We start from the raw sequence: 22,522 nt of genomic DNA on the forward strand, positions 1-22,522 counted from the left end.
GAGGACTGCGGGAGCCCCACGGGAGGCTGGAGCCCGCAGATTCTTGCTTTCAGGGGAAGCTGGAGACACAGGCTCACCGCTGCGTGGCCTTGGGCAGGACCCTGTCTTCCCATCTGTGCAATGGCCCTAGCTCCTTCTTGCCCCTTTGTACGTCTAGCAAATTCTTAGCTCTTTGTGGTTGCCACCGTCCCAGAGCACTCTCTGGGTGCCAGAACATGTGCCAGGAATGGAAAAGAGGGGAGGGACCCAGGAAAACTTCTCCAAGGAGGTAGCCGCTGACTGGGGAGGCGGGCATGGAGGGACTGAGCCCGGCGGGTAAGCCGGGAGCAGCAGAGGAAGTCGGAGGCCTGCAGGAGCAGGGCCGGCCCTCCAGAGTGGGGAGCAGGGAGACAGGGATGGCATCAGCCCAGGAGCCCGTTTCTAGGATTTGGGGGCCAGGCCTCAGGTCCACGCAAGACCACGGTGCCCGCTGCTCACTCGGAGCCGGCAGCTCTGGGCAAGGAACTGCCCGGGAATAATGTCCACCTCCCACCTCGGGTGGCCAGGGAGTCTGTGGCCAGGAGAGGGGCGTGGGCTTCAAGAGGGTCCAGAGGGCAGGCTGGCGTCAGCCCGTGAACCTTGGTCCCACGCAGAGTCAGCTGCCTGGAAAGAGAAAGGGGCCGCCGGGCCCAGACCAGGCCTGCCGTCAGGAAGCGGCCGTCCCGAAGGACCCGGCTTGCCCGGGGTACACCTGCCCTGCCCTCTCCTGCGGCTTCCGCTGGCAGTGGGGGCATCTGTGGCCTCGGCCGCATTTGCCGCCGTGGCGAGCCCGGAGCCAGGTCTTCCTGGGAGGGCACTTGGGGGTCCGCTGGGCCCCGCCTCTTGGCTCATCAGCACCCGCCCGCGCGTGTTTCAGAACCGGGGTGCGGGCACCGGGGCAGACAACCAGCACCCCACCCCTGTGTGACCCAGGCCAGCTCACTTCCCTCCCTGAGCCTCGGCTTCCTCAATTGCAAAATGAGAGCTGAGACACGCCCTGCTAAGCCTGTCGCCCCGGGCCCCCCTTCCCTCCACTTTTCTGCCCCCCCCAGCCCTCCCCGCAGTGGGCAGAGCAGGCCGAGGTACCCTCTCACCGGGGCCCGGTTGGCACCGAGGGGCACAGCTTCGGGGCTGTGGGAGGGGGCTGGCAGCGTTTGTACCGCAGGGCAGGATCTGTGGAGGGGTGGGGGGGCCAGCCCGGGGCCGGGAGGAGGGGGGCCGGGGAGCCTAACCTGGCAGGCGCTCCGGCAATTCCGTCTGCTGCTTCTGTCAATACGAGCCTTCCTGTTTTGGAGATTAAACCTCGGCTGAGCAAACAGCCTTCAGGGGGGCCCCTCCCCGCCACCTTCCCAAACCCAGCCTGGCCGGAGGCTGCAAGCACCTGAAGGCCGTTGGGAGCCACGGGGTCCGGGGCCCCGCTCTGCCGCCCCTGCCCTCACCGAGCCTTGGCCCGCGGCCCAGGCGGCCCGGCCCGGCCCCAGCCCCCCACTGACCTCCGTGGAGGCCACCCGCAGGAGCCCCCTGTGTCATCCTTCCGCTGCCGGGCTGGCGCACTGTCCCGGCAGCCCTGCCCGCCGCATCCTCTGCCCTCACATGACCTTGGCAGGAAGTGGGGAGCAAACTGCTTGTCGGGGCCTCCCCGCCAGGCTCACGCATACCTGTCAGGGACCCCAGGCGTGGCCGGGAGCCACCCTGAGTGCCCCACGGAGGCTCCTGCCTTGGGAGAGGCCATTCATGCGGATGGCGATTTCTCCAGTTGGACAGTTCTTTGTTGGGGGCCCGGCTTGCACATCGTAGGGCATTCAGCAGCACCTCCGGCTTTTACTGACTGGATGCACTGGCTGTGCATTACCCCCGGGCGTGGCATCCAAAAATGTCTCCAGGCATTGCCAAACACCCCAAATGTCCCCTGGGCTGGTCCCTGTGGACCGTGTGTATACAAAGCAGCCAGGGCTGCAGAGAGAGGCCTGGCCTTCCCTCTGATGCGGGCCTCAGCCCTGTCCCATCCTCCTTGCCTCTCCCACCCCTTCCTACCAGGGCCCACCTACCTCTGAGGAGCTGGCCCTGCCCTCCTGAAAAAATTCTCCTGTTGCCAGAGCCTCTCAGGACAGGGAGCAGGGAGAGCAAAGGCCTGGCCGCAAGGGCATGAGGCCTGGAGGGACAGACGGCCCGGGGCTGACTCCTCTTGCCCGGGCTCCCCCTCCTCCTACAATGCAACTCGAACCACATCCCTTTTGCTGGCAGACCTTCTGTGGTTCCCCATTGCCTCCCAGGCCTGACCCTGACCCTGACCCAGGACCGGCCGGCTCCTGCTCAGCTCTCCAGCTTCACGTCCCTCTGCTCATCGACTCAGACCCCCACCGAGCTGCGTGACCCCCCCCACCTCTGGGCAGCACCCCTTCCCGCCTCCCCCCCCACCTCTGGGCAGCACCCCTTCCTGCCTTCCCACCCTCCCCCCCCCACCCAAACCTTCGCCAGTCACCACCTTTTCCTAGAAGCCTTGCCTGATGCTCACTACCCCCGGCCCTGGCACACAGTGGATTATCCCTCGCCTGGGCTCTGGGCACACTTGGGCTTGACCCGTCTCCCGGCCCTGACCGCCATCTCTCTGCTGGGAGGACGTCTGAGAGCCTGGCAGATCCTCCCACAAGAGTGTGAGCTCCCTGAGGCCAGGAGCTGTGTCTGACTCACCTCCTAAACCACCCGGAGCCACGCAGAGCCAGGGGTGGAGAAGGTGCCGGGGATCCCGTCGAATGGTTGGGTGAGTGGACAGATGGACCGTCAGACGGGTGGACGAATGGGTGCCGTGGTGGTGGCTTATCTTTTTGTGGGTGTGGTTGCCACTCCTGGGCACATAACCTCCCCCTTCCGTCACTTCCAGGGCCGCCTAAAATAGAGATCAATGCCATATCCTTCTCCACCCCTGGGAGTGAGGGGCTCACTCGACTCCTGTCGCAGAGGAGGAACCTGGGGTCAGGGAGTTACAGAGATAAGGTCGGGGTCATGAAGTGGGGGCGGGGGCGCCCTTTGAGACAAGACTCCGATCCCTACCACCTCCATCCGGCCAGGAGCCCCTCCTTCCACTGCCCCCAGGGTCTGGTCCCATTGACATGGGCACCAGGTCATGACTGGGGCGAGGGGTCATGCCTGGGGCCTGGCAGGCACGGGGACAACCACTCCCCACCCCGTGGCCACAGCACAAGCTAGCCATTCTTGGCGAGACAAAGGCTGGCTGGGGCAAAGTGGTTCTGGTGTCTCCCTGGTGGGTGTCTGGCCGCTGTAGCACGTCAGTAATGTGTGCTCACGGCCGGGGCTCTGCTCCTGGGGGCTGCAAATCAGATTAGCCCAGTCTGGCCCCAGCGCAGAGCCACCAGGGAGAGGTGCAGCTGCCAGGCCTGGGCCCGTCTCCCTTCTGGTGTTCGAAGCCCTGCCCCACGGCGGAGAGACTCGTCCCCGACTGGCTGTGGGGTCACAGGCGCGCCTCTTCTCCGCTCTGCACCGCCCATGTCCAATCTGCAAGACCAACCGCTTGAGTGAGACCCTCCCAGCGTAGGTGGGCACACAGTGTATGGTCACTGAGAACTACGGGCATCGGCCCCTGCCAGCCCCCTGCCACCCTCCACAGCTCTGCCCTCAGGCCCCGGTGCCAGCTCACAGTTCAGTGGGCAGCCACGCCGGGCCTCCCTCCTTCCCCTGAAACCCACATTCCCCGGGGCTGGGTGCTTGGGGGACAGAAGCAGGGGCCCTCCCTTGAGCCTCTGCATGTCCGTGTATCTACACGTATCCATCCGTCCACCCAGTCCGTCCACCCATGCGTGCGTCCGTCTGTGCATGTGCCCATCCATCCATGTATCATCCAACGGATGTTTCTAAGGTACCTAAGACACACCACGTACCCTTCTAAGCGCTGAGGACAACAGCTACGAATGACACAGTGTTTCTGCCCTCTCGTAGCCCGCATCCGGCACCTTCCCAGTCATCCCCACGACCTCTCTCTGCCTTTTTGCCTTTCCGTCCATCTGTCTCTCCCTTCCCTTCCTCATCTGTCCAGCCAGTGTTTGTTTACTGAGCACCTGCTTTGCGGCAGGCACTGCTGAGGAACTCAGCATGGCCCCTGAACTCCCGGGCTAGCTGGGGAGGCAGGCAGGGAAACGGGCAGTTATTATCTCGTGGTCAGGACCAGGACGGGGGCAGGTGCCACAGGGGCTGAGGGCTGAGGGAAGAGGTGGCACCCGGCTGGCCTTGAAGGGTGTCCCCCGAAGCCTTACTCAGCCACCTAGGCCAAGTCACCGGGCCACTGCGACCACTCCAGGCCCCAGAGTTCAGGCCAATGGGCCATGTCGCCAGGGCTCATTGTTTCTCTACGCCTGCAGGGTACCAGCCAAGGGTGGGCGGGGAAGGGAAGGCACCGGCCATATCCCTATTACAAAGTCAAGTGAAATCCCGAGATCTGCAGAGGGAGGGAACTGGCCCAAGACCACACAAAGCGAGGCCTGGGGGTGAGGGGTTCCGGGCAGAGCGGGCGTGCGGGCGGGCCGGGCCAGGCTGGGCTGGGGGCTCTATTCCCAGCTGTAGACTGTTCATTCTTCCCGTGGGGGCAGCGCCCACCCCAGCTGCAGTAATGGGAATCAGCTGCTGCTGCCCGCTGTGCCCCCTCCCTCCTGCCGTGGAGCCGGCTGCACTGGGCTCCTGAGCCAACCCTCCCCTCCTGCCAGCGGGACTCCCTGTCCAGAAGCTTCTGGGCTGGGGCTTCTGTGACCGTGCCACTCATTGCCTGCTAGGGGCACCTTGGCATCCAGAAGGTTCCCTTCTTGCCAGTTATCCTCTGATGCCCTCACGGCGGCGCGGGGGCAGCGTCCTCATGTCTGCCTGTCCAGGAGCCCCAACTCCGTCTTCCTGCCACCAGCTCACGGTGGGGTTGGGACAGGGCCTTCCCTGTTGCAGTGACACGCAGCCTGCCTGCCTCGGATGACTTCCTGCGAGCTAACGGGGCCACCCGCTATATCTCCTGGATCTTCCCAGGAAAGAAACAATCCAGGGGAAGCCGGCCCCAAGGACCCCGGGAGCCTGTGGAGAAGGGGTTTCCAGTAGCTGGTGGGACAGACCCCCATCCACGGGAGGCCCCGGGCTGAGCCCCAGCAGAGAAAGGAGGCTGAGTTCAGGTGGGGACACGATACTGCCTCTGAGCCTGATGTGGGGGCAGAGTAGAGCCCCGCGGGGCTCTGTGGTCAGGTGGGCCCGCTTTCCGAGGCCACCGCTCTAAATTTCAGGGGCGGCTCTGAGGTCATTCAGCCACGTGCCTTCCCCGGGGCCCCAGCCTGGCGGAGACACCACGCTGAGTGGAGGTCTGCTGCCCAGGAGGCACACAGACCCAACGTCCCCAGGCAAGAGAGCCAGGCTGCTTGCTTCTCCGACCTTCTGCCCGGAAGCACCTTATAAAATGGAGGGTAGTGTTATCCTCATGTTATGGGTGGGGAAACTGAGTTTCAGGGAAGGAACATCCCGGGTCCAGGTCTAAAGCTGAGAAGGGGCCCCTGTGGGTTTGCAAGGCCAGCAGTCTGGCTCCAGAGGGCAACACCCACCCCCGGGCTGAGTTTGTGCCTGTGCCCAGAGCAGAGCCCTGGTCCGGCCTCCACTCCCAGCCCCCTCCCCCCGGGACCTTAACGTCCCAAGGGGCTTCCCGGCAACCTGGTCAGCCGCCCCCCATCCCTTCTCGAGCTCCCCATTTCCTGTCCTCAGCCCAGCACCCCCACTTCTCCTGCGGCTGTTTGGCTCAGTGGGTCCCTGGTAGGAGCCCGTGCGCCTAGGTCAGGGGCAGGGAGGGGCTCACCTCAGGCTGGGGAAGGGGCGGGGGCAGCTGAGCAGGCCACCCCCCTACAGTTTTTAGACCTCAAGGAGTCACCACGAAATTCCATTCTCCTGACAGCAAAGAAACTGAATCACTCTTGCCAAAGCCCACGGCCCCCACAAGAATGCTATAAGGCTTTGTCCTGCTGTTCCCAGACGGCAGCCGCACCCGGGGGCCCCCCACGCCCCAGCCTGGCTGCGGAGAGGCGCAGGAAACTCCCTCTAGCCCCTGCCAGGCTGGACCAGCCCCTCTCAGTAACCCCGTCTCCTGCCCACCCCCCCACCGCCCCCCCCGCATCCTTGGCTTCTGTACAATGGGTACACTGCTCCTGCTGTCTGGTGTGTCCAAGGGCACCAGTCGGAGAAAGCAGGGGTGCTCTCGGGTGCGGGCAGGCAGTGCTATCTCCTCGGCGGGGGGCCACAGGACCTTGTCTGGTGGGAGTATGGGCTGACGCGGCCATGTGCTGTTCTCTCGCTTCTCTTGCAGAACACTCAGCATCTAGTGGGTACCGCTAAGTATAGAAGCCACTGACCTGAATCCCGGGCACGGCTCATGCAAAGATATGAGGGCTCAGTGGTGCTTGGGCTGTTGGGGAATGGGGAGGATTGCAGGGTGCAGCAAGAAACGGGGCTGGGAATGAGTTCCCAGGGAAGTAGACAGCAGACCAGGATTTGAACTCAGAGGCAATGGGGAGCCGTGGAAGATTCTGATCCATTTGGGGGGGGGGGGCTAGATCTGTCTGGTCACTGAGTAGAGAATACATAGAGCAGGTAGGGAAGGGAGACCAGGGTGGAGACTGCCCAAGACTTCCTGAGGAGAGATGAGGGGAGTGGAGGGGGCTCCTTCTCAAAATAGCCCAGATATGGGGTCAGTGGGAGTTGGTGGTGAGGCAAGGGCACAGGGACTTCAGACCTGAGGCTGGGCTGGGCTGGGCTGCGGCTCAGCTGACTGTTTGGGGGCAGCCCATACAGCCCTAGGGCCCTTTCCTCCCCTGCCCGCCCCGCCTCTCCGGGCTGCCTAGAGGCTCCAAGGCTGGGCTCTGGCTGATGGGGGCGGGGTTTATGGCAGGAGGTGACACCACGGGAGACTTGTCACTTGGGCACAGCCAGCACCATCTGCTCAGGCAACTGTCTGCCTGAGGTGGCGCCTGCTAATTACCTGGGGGGGCGGGGGCAGGAAGAGGCCTGGGAACCACTATCTCACTATCTCCCATCACACGCCATGACACGGGGGCTAGGGCTAGGGCCCCAGAGCTCTGGGAGCAAATGGGCCACAGCCCCCTGGGGGCATTTACCCAGCAAATCCTTAGCGAGCACCCACTGCGCTCCAGGCCTGTTCTCCCGCAGGCGACACTCAGGCGGAGGAAGAGGCACCGGCACCCACAGCGCCACCGCAGGCGGGGGGGCTAAGCTCTGCGGAAGTAACTGGCCAGCGGGCAGAGTGAGCTGTGACCTGAGCGGGCAGGGGCTGTGGCCCCGGTGGTCGCAGAGGGCCTCCTAAGGAGGGGGTGCCAGAGCCGAGGAGGGACGGGACGGGAAGGAGGCGCAGCCAAGCGCAGAGCCGCCCCCAGCTGAGCTTCCGGAAGATGCTGAGGGCAGAGAACTCGGACCCAGCTCCCGCGCCAGGGGGCCCCTCGGCCACTTCCGGGCCCCTCGCCCCTCGCCGTCAGCCCGGGCTGCTGGCGCGCATTCCTGCCGCCCCTGCTCGTGCGGTGGGCCGGCCCGACCCGTGGGAAGGCCTGGGGGCGGGGGCCGCCGTGTGCCGGGGGAGGCGGGGCGGGGGCACAGCTGGGCCACATCTGGCCGGATCGTAGAGGGACCAAATGGGACAAAAAGCAGCCTTTCATCCCGCGAGGGGAGGGGCGACCTCAGTTCCTTCTCGCCACAGGGCGCCTGGAGGATTTGGGGAACAACCCCACCACCCCCGCCGTCGGGCTGGGACTTGAGGAAATTACCTCGGGTGGGGGGGGGGGTGGAGCTGAAGGTGGAATTTGATACAGGTGCTTTCTCGCTGCAACCTCGTGGCCCTACCTGCGGCTCGGGCGGCTAAGCCCCTCCTCGGTACTAATAACCGCCGCCCGAGGCAGAAAGGACTTAGACCTTAGTCCGCCTACACGCCGCCCCACGTCCTCGGCACGCAGCACCCCAAGCGCAGGACGCCGGGCTCGGGGAGGGGCAGCGCCCAGCGAGGAAGTCAGGACGGCTCCGGCGGGACTACCGAGCCCGAAGCCCCCGTGCCAGAACCCCGGTCACCGCGCTGAGGGCGCGCCCTTCCGCGTGCCAGACGCCCCGTGCAGCCCCCGCCGGCGCTGGCCAGCCTGCTTTCCCCTTCGGGGCCACCGGGGCGGGCCCGGCCCCAAGCCCCACGCCCCTCGGCTGCCCGCGGGGGACGACCCGGGCGGGGCGGGGCGTGCACGTGCTCACAAGGGGCGGGGGCGGCGGCGCCCGGCGGGCCTTTCCCAGACCCCCGCCGCGGCCCCACGTGGGCGCTGAGCGTCTCGGGGGGCGACCGGCGCGAGGTCCCGCCCCAGGGCCCGGGAGCCAGTGAGCGCGCGGGGGGGGCGGGCCCTCGAGGGGGCCACGCCCCCGGAGGGCGGAGTCCGGCGGGGAGGTTTAAGAGCGTGGGGCGCGGGCAGTGGACAGCCCAACGCGCCGCGGGACCCGGGATCCTGCGCGCCGGTCTGCGGGGCGGGGCAGGGCAGGGCGCACCGGGCAGGGCGCGCCGGGGGCCGCCACCCCACCATGCTCAAGCGCTGCGGCCGACGCCTGCTGCTGGCGCTGGCGGGCGCGCTGCTCGCCTGCCTGCTGGTGCTCACGGCGGACCCGCCCCCGCCCCCGGTGCCCGCCGAGCGCGGCCGGCGAGCGCTGCGCAGCCTGGCGGGCCCCGCGGGGGCGGCCCCGGCTCCCGGGCTGGAGGCGGCGGCGGCGGCGGCGGCTCCCGCTGCGCTCGCCCGCGAGGTGCACAGTCTGTCCGAGTACTTCAGCCTGCTGACCCGCGCGCGCAGAGACGCGGGCCCGCCGCCCGGGGGCGCCCCCCGCCCCGCCGACGGCCACCCGCCGCCCCCAGCGGAGCCGCTGGCGCCCCACGACGTCTTCATCGCGGTCAAGACCACCAGAAAGTTTCACCGCGCGCGCCTCGACCTGCTGCTGGAGACCTGGATCTCGCGCCACAAGCAGATGGTGAGCCCCCACGCCTGGGCGGGGTAGGGGTGCCGTCTTGCGCAGCTGGTGGCAGTATACGAAGGGCGCCAGGCTGCACTCTGTCCAGCCACCTGGAATATCTGGGGTGGTGACACCAACCCGTCCCTTTCCAGACCAGTCTCCTTGATGGGGTCACTCTCCCCATAGAGTTGTGGAAGTGTCAGATGGGGACCCTACTCCATCCAACTTCCAGAGTCTTGGATGGTATGCGTTGACCCTACACCAGCTGCCAGTTTTGGGGGTTTGGTGCCCCGTGATGCTTCTTACGCCCTTCTCCTCCCCAAACTTTGGAGCGCATTAATAAGGTGCAGTTGTCTCCGCACCACCCCAAGGCAGATTCTGAGTGGGGCATCCACCCTGGGCTCAGACCCTTCCCTGGAGAGGACGACGCTTTCGTCAGTGATGGGGTCAGGGTTAGAACCACCCCTGCCACCCCGCATAGGGCTGGGAGAGTCTTTGCTGTGGAATGAAGACAAGTCTTTGCTAAAGATGATCTGCGTTTGGGTGGGTGTGAGTGAGTCCTGGAGGATGTATCTGGAAAGAGAGCACCGGGTTTTGGGGGCCTGTGCGGAGACCCTCTCCCCACAGCGTAGGAATCTTTGGAGCCTGGAACCTTGTGCTTTACTGCACCCTAGTTGAGCACCAGCTTCCTCCACACATAATAAAGACACACCCCACTTTGAAAATCTCCCTCGGGGCTGCAGCAGGACGGTTGGGTTGGGGCGGGACAGGGCAGTGCGGGCCCCGCCGGAGGGCGGGAGGGGCAGCGGGGGAACGCCCCTGGGCTGGGAGATTCAAGGGACTAAGTGGGCATTTGGGGTAAAGTTGAGGGACCCTTGCCTGGGACGAGGGCTCAGAGAAGACCCCACACCTGTTCCTCCCTGTTGGAACCTCAAGGCCTGGGATCTTCTGGGGTGGCTGAGCCCTGTTCGGGGACAGGGTTCTGGTGAGGTCATGATGGGGGCCGGGGTGGGGGGAAGGGTCCTCTCTGGTCCCAGCGTGGCGAGGGGGGCCCTGGGAGTCCCGTGGCAGCCTCCTGGGAAAGCAGCATCCCCTTTCCCAGGGGCTCAGCGGGCCGGCGGGAGGGGGCGGCGGGGGCCGCGGGTTTTGTTTGGCCGCCGGGCCGTTAGGATTCCCAGCGCCCGGCGGCTCTCACGCCGGCCGCTTGGGCAAGGTAACAAAGCCCCTTTCTCCAGCGGAGAAAGGCACCCGGCCTCTTGTGTGCAGCTATGCGCTCCATGGGAACCGCCGCTGGCGCGCTGGCCACTCAGGTTGCCTGGCGATGAGGGGGCCTGCGGGCCCCCCCATCCCTGACTGACAGCCCTTGTGGGGCACCATCCCTGAGCCGGGCACCCTACCCCCAGGACTCGGCCTTCCTGCCATGTGACCTTTGGCAGCATTCAGCCCCCTCTGGACCGCCCCTGGGTTCTGAGCTCTGCTCGTCCTGGACTTTGGGGGCTTTCTCCAGCAGAGGGGATGTGGTCAGGGGGTCTCAGGTACGAGTCCCAGCAGGGGTGATCTTGGGCAAAGCCCAGGGCCTTTGTGACCCTCAGTCTCCTCATCTCTGATGTGGGGCAAGCATCGTCCTTCCAGTATGGTGTTGTGAAAGAGGGCGGCCAAACCTGGAGGCGGAGGGAATGAGCCCAACAGGTCCTCAGGAATCGGGGCGGGGGGGCGACGTCACTGCCCTGGGCCCTGACGTCCCTGTTTAAGGGCCGCTCAGTTTCCTCTTTGACGGCTGACCCCAACCAGGAGAGGCTGAATCTGCCCCCCCACCCCCACCCCGGCATCAGTTCTTGTGTCACAGCGAGCAAGAGTTCCTCACCTCCCCGTGTGGGGGAGGGGGTCCTCGAAACCGTCACAGCTGAGGGTCCTCCTCTCCCAGTCCTGTGCATGGTGATTCAGACCCACCTGGATGTGGAACACCCGAAGAAGTCAGGGCTTTGGTGGCGGAAACCCTGAAAGGCTGTGCAAGCTGAGAGTGGGCATCTGACTCACATGGAGGGTTGGGAGACTTCCTGGAGGAGGTGCCATTTGAGCTAGACTGAGAGCACAAGCATGGGGTATGTGTAAAACACTTCCCGCAATTGGAGTGACAGTAGGGGGGTGGGGGGGGGGGATGGCGGTCAGCAGGGACCACACTACGACAGTCCCTGAAGTCCAGGACGAGGGGCTGGACCTTCGGCCCCCACGTTCCTCCCCCACCCCTCCAAGGAGTGGGCCAGGCTGCCGCGGCTGCCACCACAGCGGCCACAATTGCTGGGGGAGAGCTTGGCATCCTGTGTTTCTTTGAATCGCAGCTCCAGGAACAATGCCGCTTCCTGTGGGTGTCCCCCCCGCCCGCGCTGGGCCAGCCCTGCCGCCCCTGCTGCCCCCCTCTTCCTCCTTCAGCCCCATCGTAGGGAAGTGGGGAGGTGGCCCGGAGGGGGGTGGTCTCGGTCCCTGGGAGGCACTTTGGGCTAGATTAGCACCATCTCTGCCCCCTGGGTGTGACCACAGGCTGGAGGCTGCCCCTCTCTGGTCCTCAGTTTCTCCTCTGTCCACCCAGGTAGTACAGTGTCTACCTCTCAGGGCCGTTATGGAGACCAAAGAAAGGAGTCAGTCTCAGTGCTTTGCTCTGGGTACATACATGTGAGCTCTCGTTATGCCCATTTGACAGAGGGGGAAACTGAGGCTCTGAGCCACCAGGCAGCCTGTCCGTGGCTTTCTCTGCTGGTTGCTCTGATGCTGGGAGACCGGAGGCCTGGCACCCTCACACCCCCCACAGCCCCACCCTTCCCCGAACTCCTCTTCAGGCCGCCTGCCTTGCTCTCCCCGAAGCTGAACAAAGGTGACTTTAATCTCCGTAGCCTTGGGCTGGGTTTTTAGGGCACCACCAAAGCGCGGGAGAACAGGCCTCGCTTGATCTCATTAAGAAAGCATTTTCCTTTTAATCCAGCGACGGCAGTGCGCGTCTGCACTGGCCGGCCTGGGCCTCCCACAGCATTCCTGGGCTGAGATGCTGGGGAGTGGGTGGGGGGCTGGGTGCGAGTCTGTGCGTGCGGGCCGCCTTGGGGTGCCTGCAGGGCCCTGGAAGGAGGGGGTGCGTGCATGGAGAGGACATACCTGGGGCCTGCCCCTTCTCCAGCTCTAAGCCGGTGCTCAGCAGCTCATGGCCTCACCTGAGTGTGTGTCCGGGTCTGGGGTCAGGCTGGGCAAGGGGCTGGAGCCATCCAAAGGAGGGTGGGGACCCCAGGTGGGTCCCCCGGTTCCTGGGTGTGTGCTGTGCTCTGAGCCTCCGCATGCCAGAGCCTCCCTAGGACCCATAAAAGGAAACTGAGGTCTGGTGGGCACGGAGGTGGGGGGTCTCCCGCCGCCTGTGCTCAGAGCCCACCCCCCCCCCCCACTTCGGCCACGGGCCCCAGGCTTTGCACTCAGCCATGCCCGGGTGCGCTGGGCGGCACGCGCTGGGCGGGCCAGGCAGAGGAAGGAACATTCCTCCCCGTGTGCTGACGGGCCCAGGCGGGTGCCGGCAGCTCCTGGCCCCGCCCCGCTGCCCGCCCCCTTCCTCGGAGCGCTCCTGGCAGGGGTGGCCCAGTGCTGGCACAGGTGGAGCCTTGATGTGGCCTTGGGCAAGGCCCGTCTGCCAGCCTGGATTTCCTTGCCGGAGCTGCGGGGGGGGGGGGGGGGGGGGGGCGTAGGGGGAGGAGGGGAGCTGCTGCTGGGGGTACTGCTCTGTGGGCTGGGGCACAGGCGGTTTCCTGCCTCAACCCTGCTGACCGTCGGAGTCTCCAGAGAACAGCGGTGGCTTCTTTGGCTCAGAGAAGGTGACCTGCCCGGCCAGTCACACCGCTCGGGGCGAGAGGGGCCGGGCTTCAGGGCCCGGCCCAGAGGACCGCAGTGCTGTGGCCGCACCCCTGCCCGTCGGACCTCTCGCCCAGCCCGGCCCAGTTAAACAGGCCAGCTGTATGGTAATGGGCAGCACGGCCACTCCCGCTTAACGCGGCCGAGTTAAGGCCAGCCCGGCGCCCCTCGCCGCGCGGCCCAGGACAAAGCTGGCGGACAATGCCTGGTGATTCATCCTCCCTCCGGGCCCTTTGTCCGCCAGGGCTTGGCGGCCGTCCAGCAGAGGCCTTTGTCCCTGACTGATTGAGACTTGGCTTCCCGAAGCCGACCTCCTCTGCCTGTCCCCCCACCACGGCCCTCTACCCCCTCCCACAGGCTAGGCGCTGTGTCAATAAGGGTGTGTGCCCCGCCAGGTGTGTGGGGTGGGCGGGGAGCCGGTTACCTGGTGGGTGGGCGGGGCGCCCCACCTGGCTCGTGCCGGCACAGCCGCTGGGTGACCTTGGGCCCAGCTGTCGACGGGGTGGGGGGGGGGTCTGCACGAGCCCCAGCCCTCCTTCTACTTAGAATGGGCACTTGAGACCCACTCCGTGCACCTGGGGAAACTGAGGCCCACAGCAGAAGGACGGAGAGTGGGTGTGGCTGAGCTCTAGCTGCTGAAGCCCCAGGGTGCCCAGCCCTGGACGCCCCCCACCGTGGCCCCGGGGGCGGGGGAGACACAGAGCTGCCTATTCAAGACCACGTTTCTCCTTCCAGACGTTCATTTTCACCGACGGGGAGGATGAAGCCCTGGCCAGGCGCACCGGTGAGCCCCGGGCTTGGGGGGGGAGGCGTGGGGGGCTCCACGCCTGGGAGGAACGCTTCCCTCCCCTCCGGAGAGGTCACCGAGGCCACGGGCCAGGGAGGGCAGTTTACTCAACTGGTTTGCTCAAGGCTCCGCCCTGCCACTCGGGGAGCCCCCCCACCCAATTCTCATGCAAATGAGGCCCTTTCAGCTCCCGGGGCCCTTTGAGCTGATGTGGCGGCAACAGGTGGCCGGTGCTGGGAAAAAGCCGCCTGAATGGGCAGGGGCGGGATCGGGTTGTCCCGGAGGGGGGGCGCTGGGGGGGCGGGCGTGATCTCCAGGCCTTGAGCCTTGTTGGGGGGGGGGGCGGAGGGAGGGGGCCGCTGCAAGGTACAGCTTGAACCCGGGGCGCCCTGGGACAGTCACCCACTCTGTCCTGCTCTGCTGTGGCCGCCGTCCTCCCCGAGCCAGCCCGGACCCGCTTACAGCCCCCTGCCTTGTTCACAGGCAACGTGGTGAACACCAACTGCTCGGCTGCCCACAGCCGCCAGGCCCTGTCGTGCAAGATGGCCGTGGAGTTCGACCACTTCATGGAGTCCGGGAGGAAGTGAGTGTTGGCCCCGGTCCCTCAGGTGCCTGCTCCGGAGGTCCTCCCCCCAGCAATGCTCTCTCTGCCTCTCTCTTCCTCTCTCTACCGGCCCTGCTTCTCTCCAGGTGGTTTTGTCACGTGGATGATGACAACTACGTCAACGTCAGGGCTTTGCTGCGGCTGCTGGCCAGCTACCCGCACACCCGGGACGTTTACATTGGCAAGCCCAGTCTGGACAGGCCCATCCAGGCCACCGAGAGGGTCAGCGAGAACACGATGGTGAGCGTTCCCCGCCCCCTGCCCCCCACGCACGGCTGAGCGGAGTGGGGAGGAGGCCAGAGGTGTCCCTGTGGCCTGGGGTGAGGGTCTCACGGTCCCCTGCGTTCCCTCCTGCAGCGTCCCGTCCATTTCTGGTTTGCCACCGGTGGGGCTGGCTTCTGCATCAGCCGGGGGCTGGCCCTGAAGATGAGCCCGTGGGCCAGGTGGGTGCCCTGGGACACAGGTGAGGCCGCCCTCGGTCCCAAAGACTCCCCCCCCCCCCCCCCCCCCCCCCCGGCTTGGTTTGGTTCGGTTCACTTTCCCAGCTGCGGGTGCCCCAACCTCACGTGCGCAGGCAGGCCACGTCACGTTCCCCACCACCCGTCCCCTCCCGCCTGCCAGGCACGAGGGCTGGTGTGAGCACCGGCCCCGGGCACCGTCGGGCGGGACTCCTTTCTGCACCCAGTCGCCCCCGGGCTCGGAACTGTCAGGCTGGCGCAGAGGAGGGTGCCGGGCTGGCACGCGAGCCTGTGAGGAACGCAGACGGGGTCTGTACCCTGCTCCACAGGGGCGTGTCCCCCTTCCCTTGGAGCTGGCTTCTTCCTTCTGTGCTGGTGCTGCCTGGCAGGATCCTGCCGGGCTCCCGGTGGGCGGCTGGCTCCCGCCTCGCCTCAGCTCACCCCCTCTCGTCCTCTCCTCCCTTTCTGCAGCAGGGGCCACTTCGTGAACACGGCCGAGCGCATCCGCCTGCCGGACGACTGCACCATCGGCTACATCGTGGAGGCCCTCCTGGGGGTGCCCCTCATCCGCAGCGGGCTGTTCCACTCCCACCTGGAGAACCTGCAGCAGGTGCCGGCCTCGGAGCTCCACGAGCAGGTGGGCCGCCCGCCGCCCAGCCACGAGCGAAGGGGCAAGCGGGCAGGGGAAGGAAGTGGGGGGAGGAGGGAGCGCTGGGTGGAGTCGGAAGTCGGGAAGGGCCGCCGCCGGGATACCCAGACCCCCCACCGGCGGGACCCTGCTCACATCCCACGCGACCCTCCCACCCTGTGCCGTCTGGGGCTTTTCCTGCACCGGCAGACGACTCTGCTGGCCCTCGCCGAAGTCCCCGCCCTGGACCTCACTCCCGGCTTGTGCGGAGCGGGTGGGGTGGGTGCAGCGTGACTCACGGACCTTCCTTCTTGGTCCGGGGGAGGCCAGAAGGCGAGGCTGTCCTGGCGCCCCGAACCGCAACGGCCGGCTGCGGACAAAGCCGGGGGCGCGGGGGCAGCTCCCGGCTTCACTCTGCCCCTCCCCGCACAGGTGACCCTCAGCTACGGCATGTTTGAAAATAAGCGGAACGCCATCCACGTGAAGGGGCCCTTCTCCGTGGAGGCCGACCCGTCCAGGTGAGGAAACAGGCCCAGAGAGAGAGGTTGTGACCTATGTAGGGTCCCCTAGGGCGTCTGCCAGAGCGGGTGTGGTTGAGCGGCTTGACTACCAAGAGGGCGCCTCGACGCCCTGCTCATGCCGCGGGGCCCCTCCTGGTGCGGCGGGTCGGTCGGACGATGGGTGCTCGGCCCGCCCTCCCCGCACGGACCGGCCCCCTGCTCTGTCCCCACAGGTTCCGCTCCATCCACTGCCACCTGTACCCAGACACGCCCTGGTGTCCTCACACCAGCATCTTCTAGCCGCCACGGCTGAGACCCCGTCCTCGGGCGCCCCTGGTATCCAAAGGGCCCGGGGACCCGTGTTGTGCCGCCCTGGCCTTGGCGTTCGAGGCTCCCCGGGGCTGTGCCTACGTCTGTGTGTGTGTGCCGTGCGCCGGTCCGTGGAGCAGACTGCTGGGCGGTCCTGTTCTGCCAGGGAGCGGGCAAAAGGGCCACTTGTCTGCGTTCCCACGTGCCTCGGGTCAGCGGGCTCCAGAGCCCCATCCCGGAAGCACGTGCCTGCATCGGAGGTCGCTCTGAGGGCAGTTTTCTTACCATCTCGGAGTCTTAGGGCAACATGGGGATTGGGGGCTGCTCTGCGTGGACCTGCAGGCTCTGTGCTGGGGCACCTGCGCCCTGAGATCCTGGCCCCTCCTCGGAGCCCCCGGGACAACTGAGTGTTGCTCAGTGCAGGGAAGCCGGGTTCTGCAGGGGGCGTCCCGAGCCCCCTTCTCCCACTGAGCTCTGGCCCAGGCACTGGGAAGCAGAGAAACAGCACCTGGGTCCAGCCACTCCTGTTAAGCTCCTAGGGGCCGTGTGGCTAGGGGAACAGTGGCTCCCCTCCCGGCCGTCCTGGGTGGGGAGTCTCTCCAGCCCTCTCTGGTGTCTTCTCTTTGTCTCTTCCCACGATGGGGAGACAGAGCTGAGCATTTTATCTCCTCTTTGAAGCAGAGAGAAAGTCGCCCATAGTGGGTGTGTCTGTAAATATTGTGACAGTATTTTTTTACTGTGCTGGTTTCTCATAAGGCGGTGGGTAAAAAGTAGGGTGTTTTGTCGTTTTTTCTTGGGGGGGGGGGCAGGTGTTATTTTATCTTTTCTGTGGATCAGAAAAAGCAGGAGCCAAACGTGAGATATCTTTGTCGTTAAAGCTGATGGAAATGTCTAACACTGCACGTATTTATATGTCCCGGGCTCTGGACTCTCCTCCCCCACCTCGTGCATAGTACCTGTCTCCCGCAGGCCCAGCTTGGTGCACCTGGCCCGTGGGATGTGTTTTGTCTTCTGTTTTTCCTTCTGCAAAGACATAGGTAGGAAAGCGACAGATAATGGGAAAGTTCTCAGGGAATTGAAGGGTGGTTGCTATGGTGACGTCCTTTGCTGTGAATAAAAGTGCTCTTTGGGGCAACCCCAGGGGTCCTGGTTTTGCTGGAAGTTGGGCCTGAGGTGCAGGTCTGTCTGAGGTGGTTCCAGGGGACTGGGGGCTCAGGTACTCATGTGGGGGCGGTGGTGGGGGGGGTGGCTGGATCCACAGGTCTCATCCAGAGGAGCAGCCCTAAGGCTTTGCAGCTGCAGCCTGTGTTGGCCTGGCTCTAGGGGCTGCAGGGAGCCCAGCCCTCCCTGCAGGAGGGCTGGGGGCTTGTTGTGGCCCAGCTCGGACCTCCTTATCTGGCTTCATCCCCATCACAAACCCAGAGACCACGTCCTTGTCCCATTTTGCAGACGGGCGAATTAAGGCTCAGAGCCAGTGACAGCCAAGGTTAGGTAACTGAACTGGGCCGGCAGGGTGGTAGAGACCTCAAACTCAGAGGCCTGGTGGGCCTTGGATCCCGGCCTCCCCTTGTGCCGGGCACCCCACACTCGATGATCTGGGTGCTGGGCCCCCATGCCACCCGGACAGGCCGCAGGAGGCTGGGCCAGGATGTCCCCGGGCCTTGTCTCCTACAACAACCAGCTCCCCGATGACCACTGCCCTTTCTTCCTCAAATCCAGTGGAGGGTGGCAGGAGTAGGCAGGGGCTGGTCCAGCCTCAGCCGCGGCTTCCCTCCCCAGTCCCCAGCAGCCTGGGGACGCCCTTACGCCCTCTTCCTCTTGCTGAGCCCCAGCTGCCTCCGCCCCTCGACTCCAGGTTCCCAGACCTCCATGCTCCCCACTCTGCTCCAAGCTTCGCCTTCTCAACACATCAGAATAAAAAGCGTTTGCAAAGTGCTTCCTTTCCCCACCCCTGACCTGCCGGGGGCGGATGCCAGTCCTGTCCCCACTGGACACATGCCCACATACACAGCACCCCCAAATGGAGGGGGTGGCCAGGGAGGTCCCCGTTTCTCACAACCCCCTTGCTGGTGGCTACTCTGGCCCGGAGGCACCTGGCCGGGGCCTGACCCCACCTTGCCCTGGCATTGGGGATCAGCCTCCCCTGAGCTGGCGGGGCCCTAGGGCATGGGTGTGCCTGTGCAGCCGCTGTGGGGGCAGGCGGAGCCTGCCACAGAGCTGGTCCAGGCCCTCCCTGAGCCTTGGCCTTCATCTGAGACCGGGGAACCCCCGTGCTCTGGGTCTGGGAAGTGGCGCAGAGGGCACGGCCCGGGCCTTCCCTCTTCTCGGGGAGAAGCTGAGGGAGGAGGAAGTTCTTGCTCCCCAGAAGGGGAAGCGGGTCTGGGAGGGGGCCTTACAGGAACCGGCAGCCTGATTTCTTCCACGTGCAGCCCTTCTGGGTGTGGGGAAGGGGCCTTCCCCCAAGGAAGGAGTCAGGGAGCGGAGGAGATAACCTGGGTGGCCTGCCTGGCCAGGCTAGTTACCCCCCCTCCCCCGCACCTCCTGAAGTGCCCGTCATTTGTGGGCTTTCAGAATCCGAAGTAAAACTGCCACCCCCGTACTCCCCACCCCCACCCCCTCCGGCTTCCGCGCTGCCAGGCGGCAAGCCCTGAGCCGGGTCTGGGAGGAGCCGAGAGGGGTGCGGGTGGGGCCCCTCCCTGCTCAGTTTAAACAAACTTCCCTTCACCTGGGGCCATCACGGCCAACTTCCCAAAGAGACGCATGAGAGCTGTGGTCAGGTGCTGGAGACGGAAGGCCTTGCAGAGGTGCGGTGGGGAGAGCAGGCGGTCTGGGTCTCGCACAGCCTGGGCAGAGGTGCGGAGGCAGGACTGATCAGGATGCCTGGAACCTGGGAGGGAGGATGGCAGGGGGCTGGGTCTCCACGGCCCTTCCCCACGCACCTGCAGGCCACCGGGGCTCACCCTGAGGCTCCCTTCCTTGCTGGCAGCTTCGGCCAGTCCCGCCCTCTCTGGGCCTGGGGTGGGTGGGGGGCGGGTGGGGGGCAGAGGGGAATGACCAGAGCCAGCCCCGTTCTTTGTCAGACCTGCCAGTCTTGCCGCTGCCTCAGGCCCTTCCGCCCACCCCCAGCCCCGGCCTTGCCAAGCCATTTCTGAGCCCAGGGCAGGACACAGACACTTGGTACATCACTAGGAGGGACCCAGGGACCTGGGGCAGCTCCTGTCTCACCCCTGGAGGTGGTCCAGGTTACGTGAGGGTACTGGGTGGGGAGTGCAGAGCTGTGGCTGCCCCCCACCCCCGGGCACATGCCCCTTAGGAGCCCTGCCCAGGCTTCTGGGACCCCCCCCCCCCCACAATCTGTGTGCAACCCACCTCAGTCCCTGGGTGCCAGCGCTGGTGGTGAGCGCTGGGGGTTTCTCTCCCTGCCCAAATTGACCTTTCCCAGGACCCACCAGCATCCCGGTGCACAGCCCCGTTCTGGCCCTTAGAAGCTCACAGCACGAACCTGACCGTTGTTACTGATATCTGGTTTACGTAATTGTGTAAGGTCAAGAAGCAAGCTTAAGCAGCTGCTGCAGGTCACTCCTGCTGCCGTCCTGTCCCCTGGGTCTGACACGGGGCTGGCCACCGCATGTCCTCGTGGCTCGTCCCGGTGGGACCTGTGGGCCCTCCACTCAGCAGAGCCCCCGGGAGCCTCAGACAAGCAGCGGGGCCGTGAGGGGAAATTGCTGGGAATGCAGAATGTCCCGGCCTCCCGCCCTGCGGCTCGGGTCCCCCGAGGGCCCGGCGCCCCCTGGTGGGCATCTGCCTCACTCCTGGAGATGCTCTCCCCACTTAGACCCTTCTCGATCAAGGGATCAGGACACCTGCTGTCCCCGCCCTCTGCGGGTGTCCCCTCATTCCTGGAAATGTGGGCTCCTGGCTCACAGGCTAGCTCTCCTGTCCTGGCTCCTGCGTCCGCTCCCGGTTACTTCCGTGTCCGTGATCCTTCCCATGCCCTTGGCCTCCCCTCCCCTCCCCCTGCATCCCCACTGCATGGTCACTCACTCCCCAGACCGTGCCTGCCCCACGACCGCACTCTGCCTCCACCTGCTGCCTGTCCCTCTGCTCAGTCGCTCCGGCCCTCCTGAACCCCCACCGCCCTCACCCCTCACAGGCCTGTCCTCTACTGGCTGGAGGCCCAGGTCCAGGCACACCTTTGAACTCCCCTTCACCTCCCTTGGCTTCTTGTTTTCACACCCTCTCCCAGCCAGGCCTCTAGCGGCCACCCTCCTGCAGCCTGTCCCCCCGCACCTGGGCAGCTCCCCGAACTCTGGGGAGTCTCACCCTGAGTTCCAGATGGAGCCTTGGCTCCCTGGGAAACCCCCTGCCCCGACTTCGCCCCTGCCTGCTCTCCGGCTCTCCTCCTTCTCCCCGTCCCCGGCCCCCAACCACTTCCTTCAGCCTCCCTCCTCCATGAGACCCACCCCACCGGGCCCACAACACTGCCCGCACCGCCGCTCTGACCGCGGGGCCAGCAGGGGGCTCCACTGTGACCTAGGCCCCACCCTTCTTGGGGACTCAGGAACACCACTCCACCGATGCACACCGGCCCCTCTTCCCCCACTGCAGCCGAGCCCCGTGCCAGGCTTCCAACGCGCTCTTATCTTAAAACATCCTAATCTTCAAACACGCACGCTCCTCCGGGCCACGCCCCCCACGCGTGCGCCTCTGGGCCACGCCCCCTCCAGCCGAGGCACCGTTTACTGCTTTGCAGCTAAACTCCAGGAGTCGCTTCTTGCTGTCCCCGCGTCCTCTCCCGTGCTCTCCTGAGCCAGCTGTCAGGCTTCATCGCACTGGTTCTTGTCCAAGACTCCAATGGTGCCCAGCTTCCTGAGTCTACCGGACTCAGTCACCTTCCAGTGCCCACGGACCCCGTCATCGGCAGCATGTGACGTGGTCCCTCATCTCTCCTTGACACTGTCTTCGTGTGGCTCCCACGACACTCTCTGTCCCGGGCTCCTCCTGCCCGGCTGGTTGTCCCTCCCCACTTCCAGACCCCAAACAGGGGTCCTGCTGTCTCCTCTTCTGCACCCACTCCCTGGGGGATGTCATCCAGACTCCTGGCTTGAAACACAGTATCCAAGCCAAAGACTCCAACTGGCCATCGCTGCCCAGTGCTCTCTCCCGATTCCCAGACTCACTGTTCCACCACCGCCCCCGACCTCCCCAGGTGCCTGCTCCCTCCCCGGCCCCCCACCTCAGTGTATGAGAACACATCCCCGGGGACCCACCGCAGCTCAACCCAAGCCCCACACCCACACACAGGGTGCCAGAAAGTGCTGCTTGTGCTCTGTCCAGAACCGAGTCCTGTCTCACCCCTCCTCAGCTGGACATCCTCCCCCGCCCCCCGGCCTGCCCTCGGCTCTGGCCTGCAATGTTGCCACAGCCTCCTAGCTGCTCTCCTGCTTCTGCCCTAGCCCCCATCCTGACTCAGCAGCCAGGGCCATCCTGTTAAGATAAATGTTCCGTGGCGTCGGTCTGCTCAGGTTCTCCGTGGCTTCCCCCTCCCTCAGAGTCCACCTCCAAGTCCTTATGAGACCCACAGGCCCTCTGCCATCTTCCCAGCTTTGCTTCATATCAGACCACTCTTCTTTGCCGCTCCACTGCAGTCACCCTCACCTCCCTGCGTGAACACACCAGGCATGTATCTGCCTCAGGACCTTTGCCCTGGCTATTCACGCCTCCCAGAGCCCTCTTTCCCCAGATATTCTCAACACTAGCTTCCCCTGGTTGGCAGAACGGTAGACCCCAAAGATGTCACATCTTAATCTCCTTAACCTATGAATATGCTACCTTCACGGCAAAGGGGACTTTGTAGATGTGAGTAAATTAAGAACCTCGAGACAGAGAGATGATTATCCTGGATTATCCAGGTGGCTCCAGTGCAATCACAGGTCCTTCTTTTTTTTTTTTTTTTTTTTTTTAACGTTTATTTATTTTTGAGACAGAGAGAGACAGAGCATGAACGGGGGAGGGTCAGAGAGAGGGAGACACAGAATCTGAAACAGGCCCAGGCTCTGAGCTGTCAGCACAGAGCCCGACGTGGGGCTCGAACTCACGAACTGCCAAATCATGACCTGAGCCAAAGTCAGATGCTCAACCAAATGAGCCACCCAGGCGCCCCCACAGGTCCTTCTTTTTAAGAGGGAGGCAAGGAGGGTCAGGGTCAGACCGGGATCGGAAGCATGCTACACTGCTGGCTTTGAAGATGGAGGGGCCATGACCCAAGGAAGGTGGCAGCTTCTAGAACTAGGATACCACTGTGCCCTCCCTGACATGCAGACAGGG

General features: G+C 65.2%; 1 protein-coding gene and 1 long non-coding RNA gene across 3 annotated transcripts; one reads left to right on the top strand and one right to left on the bottom strand.

Annotated features, from left to right (window-relative positions):
• Window positions 1–226: 226 nt before the first annotated feature.
• Window positions 227–2,236, bottom strand: LOC147572854 (uncharacterized). Its single transcript, XR_015245230.1, has 3 exons — window positions 1,677–2,236; window positions 1,251–1,302; window positions 227–642 (listed from the first exon to the last, which is right to left on the bottom strand). It is a non-coding gene; the product is annotated as an uncharacterized LOC147572854 (long non-coding RNA).
• Window positions 2,237–8,500: 6,264 nt separating this feature from the next.
• Window positions 8,501–17,330, top strand: LFNG (LFNG O-fucosylpeptide 3-beta-N-acetylglucosaminyltransferase). Of its 2 annotated transcripts, none has more exons than XM_086692830.1 (8): window positions 8,501–9,045; window positions 13,645–13,693; window positions 14,180–14,279; window positions 14,387–14,540; window positions 14,658–14,743; window positions 15,233–15,395; window positions 15,819–15,904; window positions 16,120–17,330. In XM_086692830.1, the coding sequence occupies exons 1-8, from the start codon at window positions 8,608–8,610 to the stop codon at window positions 16,184–16,186; spliced, it is 1,143 nt and encodes a 380-aa protein (XP_086548956.1). In that variant the 5' UTR covers window positions 8,501–8,607; the 3' UTR covers window positions 16,187–17,330. The 2 variants fall into 2 exon arrangements, with proteins under 2 accessions (XP_086548956.1, XP_086548955.1); XM_086692829.1 differs by having other exon boundaries at window positions 8,502–9,045; window positions 15,230–15,395.
• The last annotated feature ends 5,192 nt before the right edge of the window (window positions 17,331–22,522 follow it).

Source organism: Puma concolor, chromosome E3 (genome assembly GCF_028749965.1).
Source record: "Puma concolor isolate L17-30 chromosome E3, mPumCon1.1.hap2, whole genome shotgun sequence".
Lineage (NCBI taxonomy): Eukaryota > Metazoa > Chordata > Mammalia > Carnivora > Felidae > Puma > Puma concolor.